The sequence below is a fragment of the Oncorhynchus masou genome, chromosome 3 (assembly GCF_036934945.1).
Source record: "Oncorhynchus masou masou isolate Uvic2021 chromosome 3, UVic_Omas_1.1, whole genome shotgun sequence".
Lineage (NCBI taxonomy): Eukaryota > Metazoa > Chordata > Actinopteri > Salmoniformes > Salmonidae > Oncorhynchus > Oncorhynchus masou.
In genome coordinates, this window is record NC_088214.1 from 8,055,488 (window position 1) to 8,068,694 (window position 13,207).

The 13,207-nt window shown below is 44.8% G+C and overlaps 1 protein-coding gene across 1 annotated transcript; it reads left to right on the plus strand.

Annotated features, from left to right (window-relative positions):
- The first annotated feature begins 3,312 nt into the window (after nt 1–3,312).
- On the plus strand, nt 3,313–9,460 carry LOC135507653 (protein-lysine 6-oxidase-like). The gene is made up of 6 exons (XM_064927245.1): nt 3,313–4,282; nt 4,374–4,482; nt 4,815–4,946; nt 7,787–7,943; nt 9,092–9,187; nt 9,341–9,460. Exons 1-6 carry the CDS (start codon nt 3,313–3,315, stop codon nt 9,458–9,460), a joined length of 1,584 nt encoding a protein of 527 aa, XP_064783317.1.
- The last annotated feature ends 3,747 nt before the right edge of the window (nt 9,461–13,207 follow it).

Sequence of the window (13,207 nt, forward strand, 5' to 3'; positions counted from 1 at the left end):
TGTATAGACTGTATTCTATTATATTCTACTGTATCTTAGTCTATGCTGCTCTGACATTGCTCTTCCATATATTTATATATAGTTAATTCTATTTCTTTACTTTAGATTTGTGTGTATTGGGTATATGTTGTGGAATTGTTAGATATTACTTGTTAGATATTACTTCACTGTCGGGGCTAGAAACACAAGCATTTCGCTACACTCGCATTAACATCTGCTATACACCTGTATATGGCCAATAGAATTTGATTTGATTTGATTATACGTCAATATGCTCTGAAATACAGATGCACACTGCCACCCCATGGCCTAACCATGACAGCCTGAAACACAGATGCACACTGCCACCCCATGGCTGAAATACATGCTCTGAAATACATGCTCTGAAATACAGATGCACACTGCCACCCCATGGCCATGCTCTGAAATACAGATGCACACTGCCACCCCATGGCCATGCTCTGAAATACAGATGCACACTGCCACCCCATGGCCATGCTCTGAAATACAGATGCACACTGCCACCCCATGGCCATGCTCTGAAATACAGATGCACACTGCCACCCCATGGCCATGCTCTGAAATACAGATGCACACTGCCACCCCATGGCCATGCTCTGAAATACAGATGCACACTGCCACCCCATGGCCATGCCCTGAAATACAGATGCACACTGCCACCCCATGGCCATGCTCTGAAATACAGATGCACACTGCCACCGCATGGCCATGCTCTGAAATACAGATGCACACTGCCACCCCATGGCCATGCCCTGAAATACAGATGTTTATTCAAGTGTACAGACAGAGGGTTGAGAGATGGTCAAATTTAGAGATGTCATGTCAGCATTTAGAGATGTAGTAGCCTACCAATGTCGTTCACAATGACAGATTCATTGAGACATTTGTCATTCTGTGATTAGGCTTAACAAATTGTTAAAAAGGAAGATGGATCCCCTGAAGAAAAGGTATAAGATGTTGTAGCCAATCAGGGAAATTGATATTGAATTTATTGAATTTATTTGGAACAATTTACAGCATTCCACATGTGTTTATTATATAGTTTACCAAATTGTATATCTTTATTCATAGGGACAGTAGGCTTGTTGAGTGCAATTGTTATATCTCATGGTGGATACAGAGTAGCCAACCTGGTCTCAGAGCATTTCATATTATTCTGTATGTAAATCCAGAATCTCAATTTAGTATGATACAGTATGTTATGTTTGGTATGTTATGTATTAATTTGTGGATGTTTCTCACCCATTTTGTATGATATGTTACGAATTACAATTTGTACTATATGTTACAAATTTGCAAACTGTACAAAATGTTATACATTTGCTAAACATATTTTAAGTTATGAATTTGCAAAATGTATGATATTTTATGAATTCTAGCTAGCTGGCTAACGTTAGCTAGCCTAGGGGTTAGGGGTTAGGTTTAAGGTTAGGGTTAAGTTTAGGAGTTAGTGGATGGGGAAGGGTTGAAGGGTTAAAGGGTTTAGTTTAGAGTTTGGGGGAAGGATTAGCTAACATGCTAAGCAGTTACAGAGTAGCTAAAATGTAGTAAGTAGCTGAAAAGTTGCTAAAGAGCTAAAATGCTAAAGTTGTCCATGAGTTGTACTCACAAACTTTCGGTTGCAGACTTTCGCATTATACACCCACCCATCCACCCCAACCAACCAGTTAACTAGACATTCACATTATACGCCCACCCATCCACCCCAACCAACCAGTTAACTAGACATTCACATTATACGCACACCCATCCACCCCAACCAACCAGTTAATAGACATTCACCCCAACCCCCAACCAGTTAACTAGACATTCACATTAGTTAACTAGACATTCACACCCATCCACCCCAACCAACCAGTTAACTAGACATTCACATTATACGCCCACCCATCCACCCCAACCAACCAGTTAACTAGACATTCACATTATACGCCCACCCATCCACCCCAACCAACCAGTTAACTAGACATTCACGTTATACGCCCACCCATCCACCCCAACCAACCCCACCCATCCACCCCAACCAACCAGTTAACTAGACATTCACGTACGCCCACCCATCCACCCCAACCAACCAGTTAACTAGCCCACCCATCCACCCCAACCAACCAGTTAACTAGACATTCACGCCCACCCATCCACCCCAACCAACCAGTTAACTAGACATTCCACGCCCACTCATCCACCCCAACCAACCAGTTAACTAGACATACGCCCACCCATCCACCCCAACCAACCAGTTAACTAGACATTCACATTACGCCCACTCATCCACCCCAACCAACCAGTTAACTAGACATCCACCCCATCCACCCCAACCAGTTAACTAGACATTCACATTATACGCCCACCCATCCACCCCAACCAACCAGTTAACTAGACATTCAGGTTATATGCTCAACCATCCACCCTGACCAACCACCCTACTTTTGTTTTGCCTTAAGTAACCATTTGTTTTATATAACCATACCAAACGTATTATATCATACGAATTTGAATATCCCGGATCAACGTTTACTATGTTACGTCTAATCTATGAGACCAGGTTGGGATAGCCTACTGACTGACTTCCCACTGTGCACAGACATCAGATTAACGTTTAGTTTTGATTTACATTTGGTTGAGTTATCAACTAACGTGAATTCAACGTGAAATCAACGACAATGTTCATCCTGTCATTGGAGTTAGGTTAAAAGTTGGGTTAAAAAAATAAGAGATTCCCTAACTTTGATGACTTTTAAGAAAAAAATTGCCAACATGATAAGAGAAAATAACCGTCAAATAAAGTACTGCTTTTTATATAGATTACTTGCATTGAAATAATGCCCAAGTTGATCATGAGAAACACACAAAAGTGGCGTTGCTATTCAGATGACCCTAGATGACACCAGTGCGTAAAGTTTGCTAAGTAAACTCTAGGCTTGTGTAAGCTACGTAATAAGGCTTGTGTAACTGAACTGCACAGTGAGGAAAGAGTTAAGTATTTTCTCTCGAACCTCAGGCTTTCTGTGCATGCTTAAGTAAACTAGCCCGTTTTGATAAATGGCTGAGAAATTCAAGCTTCCTGACCTCTCCAACCATCAGTAGTGCCGCACACAGAGAAAACAGGCAGGCTATGCCGCATATTCACTGGAACGGAAAGTGCACGCGCTCCTCCTTAGAACTTTGAACTCCTCCACAGAACCATCTTAGCCTATTCTGTGCAATACAAATGTCATACACGTAGGCTTATTGATTAATGTTGTAGTTAATGAGTTCTAGAGAGGGTTTAGTACGTTTAAATGATCAGTTATGGCGAAGTGGTCTGTTTTACTCTTCTACCTCCTCCAAGGACTGGTTCATCTCATTACCGGGCAGCAGCAGCCGCCACGCGAACGACAGGGGCCTTGGCGACAGAGGATTCAGTGGGAGAATAACGGTAAGGTGTACAGTTTGATGAGCACCGGGTCAGAGTATCAACCACCGGCGCGGCCGAGAAGCCAATCCAGAGTCTACATGAGCACTGGGAGGGATGGCACCGGTCAGACGCAGCCTGGAACGCGGGAAGGCACAATGGCGCACAGAAGACCTGGACCAATCGAATCGAACGTAGGTGGACATTTACGGGACCAAACCAACAACGTTCTAGATCCTGCATCAGCACATTTAGGACATGATAGTAGACAGTATCTGGTACCCAATGCTCGCCAGTCAGGGGCCAGGTCGCAGCCCGAGGTGCCATACCGAGCGGGAGTGGCGGGGTCCCCTGGCGCACGGCGCTACTCACCAGAGAACACTTACCGTGTAAACGCCTCGGTCCCTGGGCTGCTCCCCGAGTTCTCCGGTAGCGGCGTACCGAGGAGAGGAACCCCTGTCACTCAGGATGTTACCTGGGATGCTCGCTCGGGGCTTCCCGCCTCTTCATCCCGAGGCATGGAGGTAGTGCCTGTACCGGGCGTAGAATACCAAGAGATGCGCGCGGAGCCCGGTGCATCCATCTCCAGGCAACCCGCACTAACGGATAATTCCAACGCACGTTATGTCATCCCTAACCGGAGGGGTACTCCTCCAGGACCCGGACCCGTTAACGCTGCTGAGACATCGAATGAGGCAGCAAGTAATGGCGAGGACATGGTCTCGGACGACCCTCGGAACCCGTTTAAAAACCACCGGAATTCCGTCTTCTACAACATGTATTCCTCCAGAGGCAGAACGCCCGTAGCACGCACGCGGCGGCCGCGTCCCCCGGCGTCCGTCCCCGGCACTAGATATTTTCAGAATGGTATGTAATTGGCGCATAAAAGTGTAAACGCTACAGTGACAACCGTTATATGTGCTTGTACGGCTTATGTGATGGCATTGTCTCTCTTTAGGGCTCCCAGATCTCGTCCCAGACCCGTATGCCATCCAGGCAGGTGCATACATCCAGCGGATGCAGATGTACTCGCTGCGCTGTGCGGCCGAGGAGAACTGTTTGGCGAGGTACGTTATACTGTAGTTGCCCAACTGGCTTTGTGCGCAATTTTTTCACAGCATATGTTCTCTATTTGTCTTCATCCGCGAAACACTTTGAGAAAAAAAGTCTGCATTATCCCATTGTCTCTTCAATTCCTGAAATGTGTGGTTACTGTACATAATGCCTTCAATTGGTAGTTTGCCACTCAATAGGCAACATAAAAAGGATGTCACATAGGTACTTCCGTTTTGCACTGCCAATAAACTTAAAACATACTCATTTTTTACAATTGTAAACGATTACCTTATCAGATATAATATGACAGTTAATGAATCTTTCCCTGAATGGTCTGTCCCAGGTCAGCGAGCACAGCAAGGGACATAGACTACAGAGTACTGCTCCGCTTCCCCCAGAAAGTCAAGAACCAGGGCACCACTGACTTCCTTCCTGTTAAACCGAGACACCAGTGGGAATGGCACAGCTGTCACCAGTGAGTAAATATATTCCCATTGCATATAGGAAGTAGAAATGACTAGCTATTTGTCTCAGGTCTTCCTCACTCGTGACAGGCAATGGCAGCTGGCCAGATGCACTTATAACAACTGTATATGTATGTATGGGGAAACTTCAGAGGATAGATTAGACCAGTTCCTTTTTTTGTAGAACCTGAATTTTTACTTAATCCAGATCATTGTACATCATTATTCCTGTACCCTGTCTCTCTCCCCTCTCTCTCCTCTCCTTTATCGCTCCTCTCCTCTCTCATGTCTCTCTCCTCTCCTGTCTCTCTCCCCTCTCTCTCCTCTCCTTTATCGCTCCTCTCCTCTCTCATGTCTCTCTCCTCTCCTGTCTCTCTCCCCTCTCTCTCCTCTCTCCTTTATCGCTCCTCTCCTCTCTCATGTCTCTCTCCTCTCCTGTCTCTCTCCCCTCTCTCTCCTCTCTCCTTTATCGCTCATCTCCTCTCTCCTGTCTCTCTCACCTCTCTCTCCTCTCTCCTTTATCGCTCCTCTCCTCTCTCTTGTCTCTCTCCTCTCCTGTCTCTCTCTCACTCTCTCCTTTTTATCGCTCTCTCTCCTCTCTCCTGTCTCTCTCCCCTCTCTCTCTCCTTTATCGCTCATCTCCTCTCTCCTGTCTCTCTCCTTTATCGCTCATCTCCTCTCTCCTGTCTCTCTCCTCTCTCCTTTATCGCTCCTCTCTCCTTTATTGCTCCTCTCCTGTCTCTCTCACCTCTCTCTCCTCTCTCCTGTCTCTCTCCTCTCTCCTTTATCGCTCCTCTCCTCTCTCCTTTATCGCTCCTCTCCTCTCTCCTCTCCTTTCTCGCTCTCTCCCCTCTCTCTCCTCCTCCTTTATTGCTCCTCCTCCTCTCTCCTTTATCTCTCCTCTCCTCTCTCCTTTATCGCTCCTCTCCTCTCCTTTATCGCTCCTCCTCCTTATCCTTTATCTCCCTCCTCTCTCCTTTATCGCTCCTCTCCTCTCTCCTTTATCGCTCCTCTCCTCTCTCCTTTATCGCTCCTCTCCTCTCTCCTTTATCGCTCCTCTCCTCTCTCCTTTATCTCCTTCCTCTCTCCTGTCTCTCTCCTCTCTCCTTTATCGCTCCTCTCCTCTCTCCTTTATCACTCCTCTCCTCTCTCCTGTCTCTCTCCTCTCTCCATTATCGCTCCTCTCCTCTCTCCTTTATCACTCCTCTCCTCTCTCCTGTCTCTTTCCTCTCTCCTTTATCGCTCCTCTCCTCTCTCCTTTATCGCTCCTCTCCTCTCTCCTCTCTCCTGTCTCTCTCCTCTCCTCTCCTCTCTCCTCCTTTATCGCTCCTCTCCTCTCTCCTTTCTCTCCTCCTCCTGTCTCTCTCCTCCTTTATCGCTCCTCTCCTCTCTCCTTTATCGCTCCTCTCCTCTCTCCTTTATCGCTCCTCTCCACTCTCCTTTATCGCTCCTCTCCTCTCTCCTTTATCGCTCCTCTCCTCTCTCCTTTATCGCTCCTCTCCTCTCTCCTGTCTCTCTCCTCTCTCCTTTATCGCTCCTCTCCTCTCTCCTTTATCACTCCTCTCCTCTCTCTCTCCCCTCTCTCCTCCTCCTCTCTCTCTCCTTTATCACTCCTCTCCTCTCTCCTGTCTCTTTCCTCTCCTTTATCTCTCTCCTCTCTCCTTTATCACTCCTCTCCTCTCTCCTGTCTCTTTCCTCTCTCCTTTATCCTCTCCTCTCCTTTATCACTCCTCTCCCTCTCCTGTCTCTCTCCTCTCTCCTTTATCGCTCCTCTCCTCTCTCCTTTATCTCTCCTTTATCTCCTCTCTCTTTATGTCTCCTCTCTCCTGTCTCTTTCTCCTCCTGTCTCCTGTCACTCTCCTCTCTCCTTTATCGCTCCTCTCCTCTCTCCTGTCTCTCTCCTCTCTCCTTTATTGCTCCTCTCCTCTCTCCTTTGTCTCTCCCTCTCCTCTCTCTCCTCTCCTTTATCGCTCCTCTCCTCTCTCTTTATCGCTCCTCTCCTCTCTCCTTTATCTCCCTCTCTCCTCTCTCCTTTATCTCTCTCTCCTCTCTCCTATCTCCTCTCCTCTCTCCTTTATCTCCTCTCCACTCTCCTTTATCCTCCTCTCTCTCCTCCTTTATCGCTCCTCTTCTCTCCTTTGTCACTCTCTCCCTCCTCCTTTATCACTCCTCTCCACTCTCCTTTATCGCTCCTCTCCTCTCTCCTTTATCGCTCCTCTCCTCTCTCCTGTCCTCTCCTCTCTCTCTCATTATTCTTCCTCTCTCCTTTATTGCTCCTCTCCTCTCTCCTCTCTCTCTCCTCTCTCCTTTATCGCTCCTCTCCCTGTCTCTCTCCTGTCTCTCTCTCTCCTTTATCGGTCTTATCCCTCTCTGTCCTCTCCTCCCTCTCACTCCTCTCTCCTTTATTGCTCCTCTCCTGTCTCTCTACCTCTCTGACTCCTTTATCGTGACAACTCTCATCTCTCTTGTCTGAGGGACACAAGGCCCTGTCTCCTGTCTGGAGGACTTTATGTGATGCTGGATTTCTCCTGCCTGCACCGCCCATTTATTGGTTAGTTCTCTTGCTCCTACACAGGTTAGTTCTACACCCTCTCTCCTCCTCACAGGTCTAGTTCTGCACCTCTCCTCTCCAGGTCCTCTCTCCTGTCTCAGCTCCATTCTCCTGTCTCTCTCCAGGTTAGTTCTCACTCTCCCCTCTTTCTCCTCTAGTCCTGTCACTTGCCCGGTCACCTCCTCTCCTGTCTCACAGCCCTCTCATGGTTAGTTCTTCACCTCTCATTCTCTCTTAGTTCTCCACCGCTCTACACTCTCTGTCTCTCTCTCCGGTCTCCCCCTCTATGTCCTCTCCCAGACACTACCACAGTATGGATGCCTTCAGTAGCTATGACCTGCTCGATGTGACAACAGGAAGGAAGGTAGCTGAGGGACACAAGGCCAGCTTCTGTCTGGAGGACACAGGATGTGATGCTGGATTTAGACGCAGATATGCCTGCACCGCCCATACACAGGTTAGTTCTGCACCGCCCATACACAGGTTAGTTCTACACCGCCCATACACAGGTAAGTTCTGCACCGCTCATACACAGGTTAGTTCTACACCGCCCATACACAGGTTAGTTCTACACCGCCCATACACAGGTTAGTTCTACACCGCTCATACACAGGTTAGTTCTGCACAGCCCATACACAGGTTAGTTCTGCACCGCCCATACACAGGTTAGTTCTGCACAGCCCATACACAGGTTAGTTCTACACCGCCCATACACAGGTTAGTTCTACACCGCCCATACACAGGTAAGTTCTACACCGCCCATACACAGGTTAGTTCTGCACCGCTCATACACAGGTTAGTTCTACACCGCCCATACACAGGTTAGTTCTGCACTGCCCATACACAGGTAAGTTCTGCACCGCTCATACACAGGTTAGTTCTACACCGCCCATACACAGGTTAGTTCTGCACAGCCCATACACAGGTTAGTTCTGCACTGCCCATACACAGGTAAGTTCTGCACAGCCCATACACAGGTTAGTTCTGCACAGCCCATACACAGGTTAGTTCTACACCGCCCATACACAGGTAAGTTCTACACCGCCCATACACAGGTAAGTTCTGCACAGCCCATACACAGGTTAGTTCTGCACAGCCCATACACAGGTTAGTTCTACACCGCCCATACACAGGTTAGTTCTGCACCGCTCATACACAGGTTAGTTCTGCACAGCCCATACACTGGTTAGTTCTGCACAGCTCATACACAGGTTAGTTCTGTACAGCTCATACACAGGTTAGTTCTGCACAGCTCATACACTGGTTAGTTCTACACCGCTCATACACAGGTTAGTTCTGTACAGCTCATACACAGGTTAGTTCTGCACAGCTCATACACTGGTTAGTTCTACACCGCTCATACACAGGTTAGTTCTGCACAGCTCATACACTGGTTAGTTCTGCACAGCTTATACACAGGTTAGTTCTGCAACGCTCATACACAGGAAAAACTCTGAGTCAAGAGTTTTTCTCCCTCCTTTCACTATAGAACAATACAGCCAGATAAATGTGATGATGTCTCATCACTGGGTTACCTTCAAACTCTTTTCACGTTATTGTTTTTTGCATATTGAGCTGTGGCTGTGTTTTATCTTGCGTTGACAGGGGCTGAGTCCAGGCTGTCATGACACCTATGCTGCCAATATTGACTGTCAGTGGATCGACATCACTGATGTTCCTGCAGGAAACTACTTCCTGAGGGTAATGTCATTCAATTATTATTGTATTTACAACAGCAACTTGGTAATGGTCTATTCCTTAATGGTATAACAGTTCTGCCCAGTGCAATCTGAATGAGGTCTGACCATCTCCTCTAAGCAGCGTTGTTTACACACACATCTTTTCATTGTTCAGGTCATAGTGAATCCCAGTTATCATGTTCAAGAGTCGGATTATTCCAACAACGTGGTGCGGTGTGATATCACATACACGGGTACTCAGGTTCAGACACGGAACTGTCGGGTAACCAGGTAAGAGATGCTCTGTGATTGGTTGGCCACGATATGAGATTCTTTGTGATTGACCAATATATCATGGACTCTCTGTAATTGGCCATGATGCCATAAATAACAAGGTCTCAGCCCTGTGTAGGTTTTTCCACCCCAAAGGCCATGTAAGTGCAAAAAAATAGAGGCTGGGTGGCAAATATAGATGTTTTTGGTAATGGTAATAGCATAAACATTAATATATATACTGTGTATATTGTATATATATATATATATTAGATATGTTGTATTTAACTAGGCAAGTCAGTTAAGAACAAATTCTTATTTACAATGACGACCAAACCCGGCCAAACCCGGACGAGACTGGGCCGATTGTGCACCGCCCTATGGGACTCCAGATGTGACACAGCCTGGATTCAAACCAGTGACTGTAGTGATTCCTCTTACACTGAGAGGCAGTGCTTTTAGACCGCAGCACCACTCAGGAGCACACTTGGAAATATAACAGAATACATTTGATTTGATACACTACATACCACTATTTCTTAAAGTGATCTCTTTCTTCCTCTCTCCACAGGGGTTAAAACATCCCATGGATTCCGGAGGTATTTTTCCTCTTGTCCCTTTAAGTACTGTAAACAGCAACAATCTCAACCGGTTGTTGTGGCCAATAGCTGTTGTAGATAGATTATTATTATTTTTTACATTCCTCTGTTGATGACATTCCTTCAATTCTTTAGTGTGTTATATGTTTGGAAATCTGTACTAAAAAAGGCATTTTGTGACTAAATACCGAGGATTTTTTTTATCGATATAACAAATCCGTTGAAGAAGAGGGATATTTTTGTATTATTTAGCGTGATCTTGGAAAATGAAATGGAAAAAATGACTGTGCTTGAATTAGACATTATGCTCGAATAATATTATTTGTATGCTTTGATGTTTGATCTGCACTTGTAGTATCGTTAGATGCAGTTGAGTACGTCTTTAATAACCACTTCGTGGCCATAATTAATAAGTTGCAAACGCCTGGTCCTGTATGTGCTAAGTATCAATGTAATAATAGATTTTCTTTTACTTTGTAAGTATGTATGCATGTGTGAGCGAATGTCATTTTATTTTACATTGTAATGTAAAATGGTTTATATGCCGCTCAAACCTACATTTTACAATTGTTGTTGTTTTTGTTGAGGGTGTTGTTCTAGATACAATAAGCATGGTGAAGAGTGAGTGTATTAAAAATACATTCACCTCCGACTATTCTTTTCTTTTGTCACATGGAAAATAGAGCGCACACTAGTGAAGCACCCGCAGTCCCCGTGGTTCGGCCTATATTTAAAAAAAATGTTTACCTTTATTGAACTAGGCAAGTCAGTTAAAGAACAAATTATTATTTTCTGGTTAGGCCTATATCTGGTTAGGCCTATATCTGGTTAGGCCTATATCTGAGGGACGATGGGTTTAGGGTTGATCATGAAATATTGTGTGGATGAAATCCGGGTGGGTGGCGGGGCGGGTTGAATTAGGAGAAAACAATATCTTAAAAAATCTGTAAATGTATACTTCTAGTGCAATTTATATCTATAGGCTACATGTAGGTTTTAATTTCATTATTAAAGGCATTAGTGCGTAAGCCTAAGCTTACGGACCCAACTGTACACGCTCCAAATAGCCTACACGCTACTCAACAAATGCTTTTCGGAACAGGCAGCAAAAGTTTAGCGTTGATCCACGGAGGCAAAAAAAGGAAAATGTCAGAGTTGAATTCAATAAGAGAAAGGCTGCGAAATTGAGAGTTGAAAATAAAGAGAAGGGAGGACCAGACGAGTAACGTTTGGGAAAGATTAGGTGAAGTGGTAGAAGAGGATGATAGCTAGGTTATGTGTGATGATTGAGAATACACTAAACAAATTCTCAAGTTACAAGACGGGGACTTCAAATAGGCCTAGAGCACATCAAGGGAACTGTAGCATACTGTTGAGATGGGTTAAATGGAAACTGACTGTCGGTCTATAACCTCTCACATAGCCGAAAACATTCAAAGGAAAATTCCAACCCCCCTCAAAAAACTAGCGTTTGGTATTTGTTTCATTAGTCCATTGTTGACATAGTCCCAAAATGTTTTGTTTGTCAACAATCAAGTTTGCAAGATATGTCGCTTTCAAAATACAGAAATCATCCCCATGTGATGCATTCTGAATCACATGATGCAAAACAGCAATGGATCTAATGAAACAAATACCAAAATATCGTTTTTGGGGTGGAGAATTACGCAATTCCGGCAGTAAAAATGATACATCAAATGTAGGCAACATTTTGACTCGGGAACAGGAGTGGAGAAACAGGATTTCTTTCTTTCAGCATCTTGAGCGAATGAGAATGAGCAGTTAGATAGGCTACCGTCTGTAGAGGTGCTGTCTTTATCAGCATCATGAAAGCAAATAGTATTTTAACCACATAAAATATGCATCCAAGCCGAACTGAAATCTGATCAGAAACACTTTGGGTTGTTTTCACAGCTTTCTATTTCCTTACAACTGGTCAAACTGATGTCATTTTGGACAGAAAATCTTTCCTGTTTTTTTTTTAATGGTTATTTTCACACTACATCAAAACTATTGGTGTGTTTCAGTTGGACAAGTGGAGGAAAAAAAAACCACTTAATGTTGCTTCCTAAATACTGCAATGCAATTTTGGATAAACTGATTTTTTTTGAGAGTATCTCCTCAATTTGACTCAACCCACCTTTTGAATGAAGTCTGCTGGGAGTGGAGTACGTGCGGTGCAGATTGTGCCTGGTCTTAAGAGAGGCTGAGCCCTGCAACACCACATTTCACAAACACAGAGGAGAGCTGCTGTGCCGTGACAGTTTGTTTGCTGACAGGCCTATGTGGAGACAGAGGTCAGAGGTTGTTATACAGCCATGGGTTGGTTTGAGTTGGAAAGTCCTTATCTACAAAGCTATTTATAACACATTTTGTCACTGAAAAGTTTTTGAATATTGAATCAAGATTTGAGAACACTACCTGCATTCAATAAGAGAAATATATACGATGCCACCAGAAGACATAGACTCTGTTGTAAAAGAACAGCAAATATCTAAGATGAACTGGTTTACACTGCAAGCCTCTAATGTGTGTCTATGCCAGAATAGATTGTCTATGTTATTGAAAGAGTCTGACTGGAAAATCCTCTTCAACTCCATTCCATCCCGTCTGTCTAGGAATTCCAACTCAATATTTACAGACAGTCAGTGACAATCTAAGTCAAAGCTCCACTCTGTTGTGGAGGTACAGATTTTCTACTTTTGTGGTCAACAGAAACAGGACAGTAATTTTCTTAAATGATTTAGATGCACTATTTAAAGTGGCTGTTCCACTGGATGTCAGAAGGTGAATTCACCAAAACTGGATAAGAGCGTCTGCTAAATGACTTAAATGTAATGTAAATGTAGTCAGTAGACTAGAGAATCAACCATTGAACATGTCAACTGTTTAAACAAAAACATTAGATGCTACAAAGCTTTGTTTCCTACTACCCAGGTCTTCTAGAGAGGCCCTGTGATTTCAAACATGCCATGTAGAAGAGAAGACAGTGGCTGTTTGCTCAGCTGTGAGCCATGCAGCATGCAGACGGACGGGAGCAGCTAGTTCAGACATCAGGAGCGTCCAGCTCCTCCTGGCTAGGGACTTCAGCGCTACTACAGTAGATGGAGATGGAAACGCCAGGTTGTCCCCTTCTGCTTAACATCACTCAGACATCATTACATCAACCC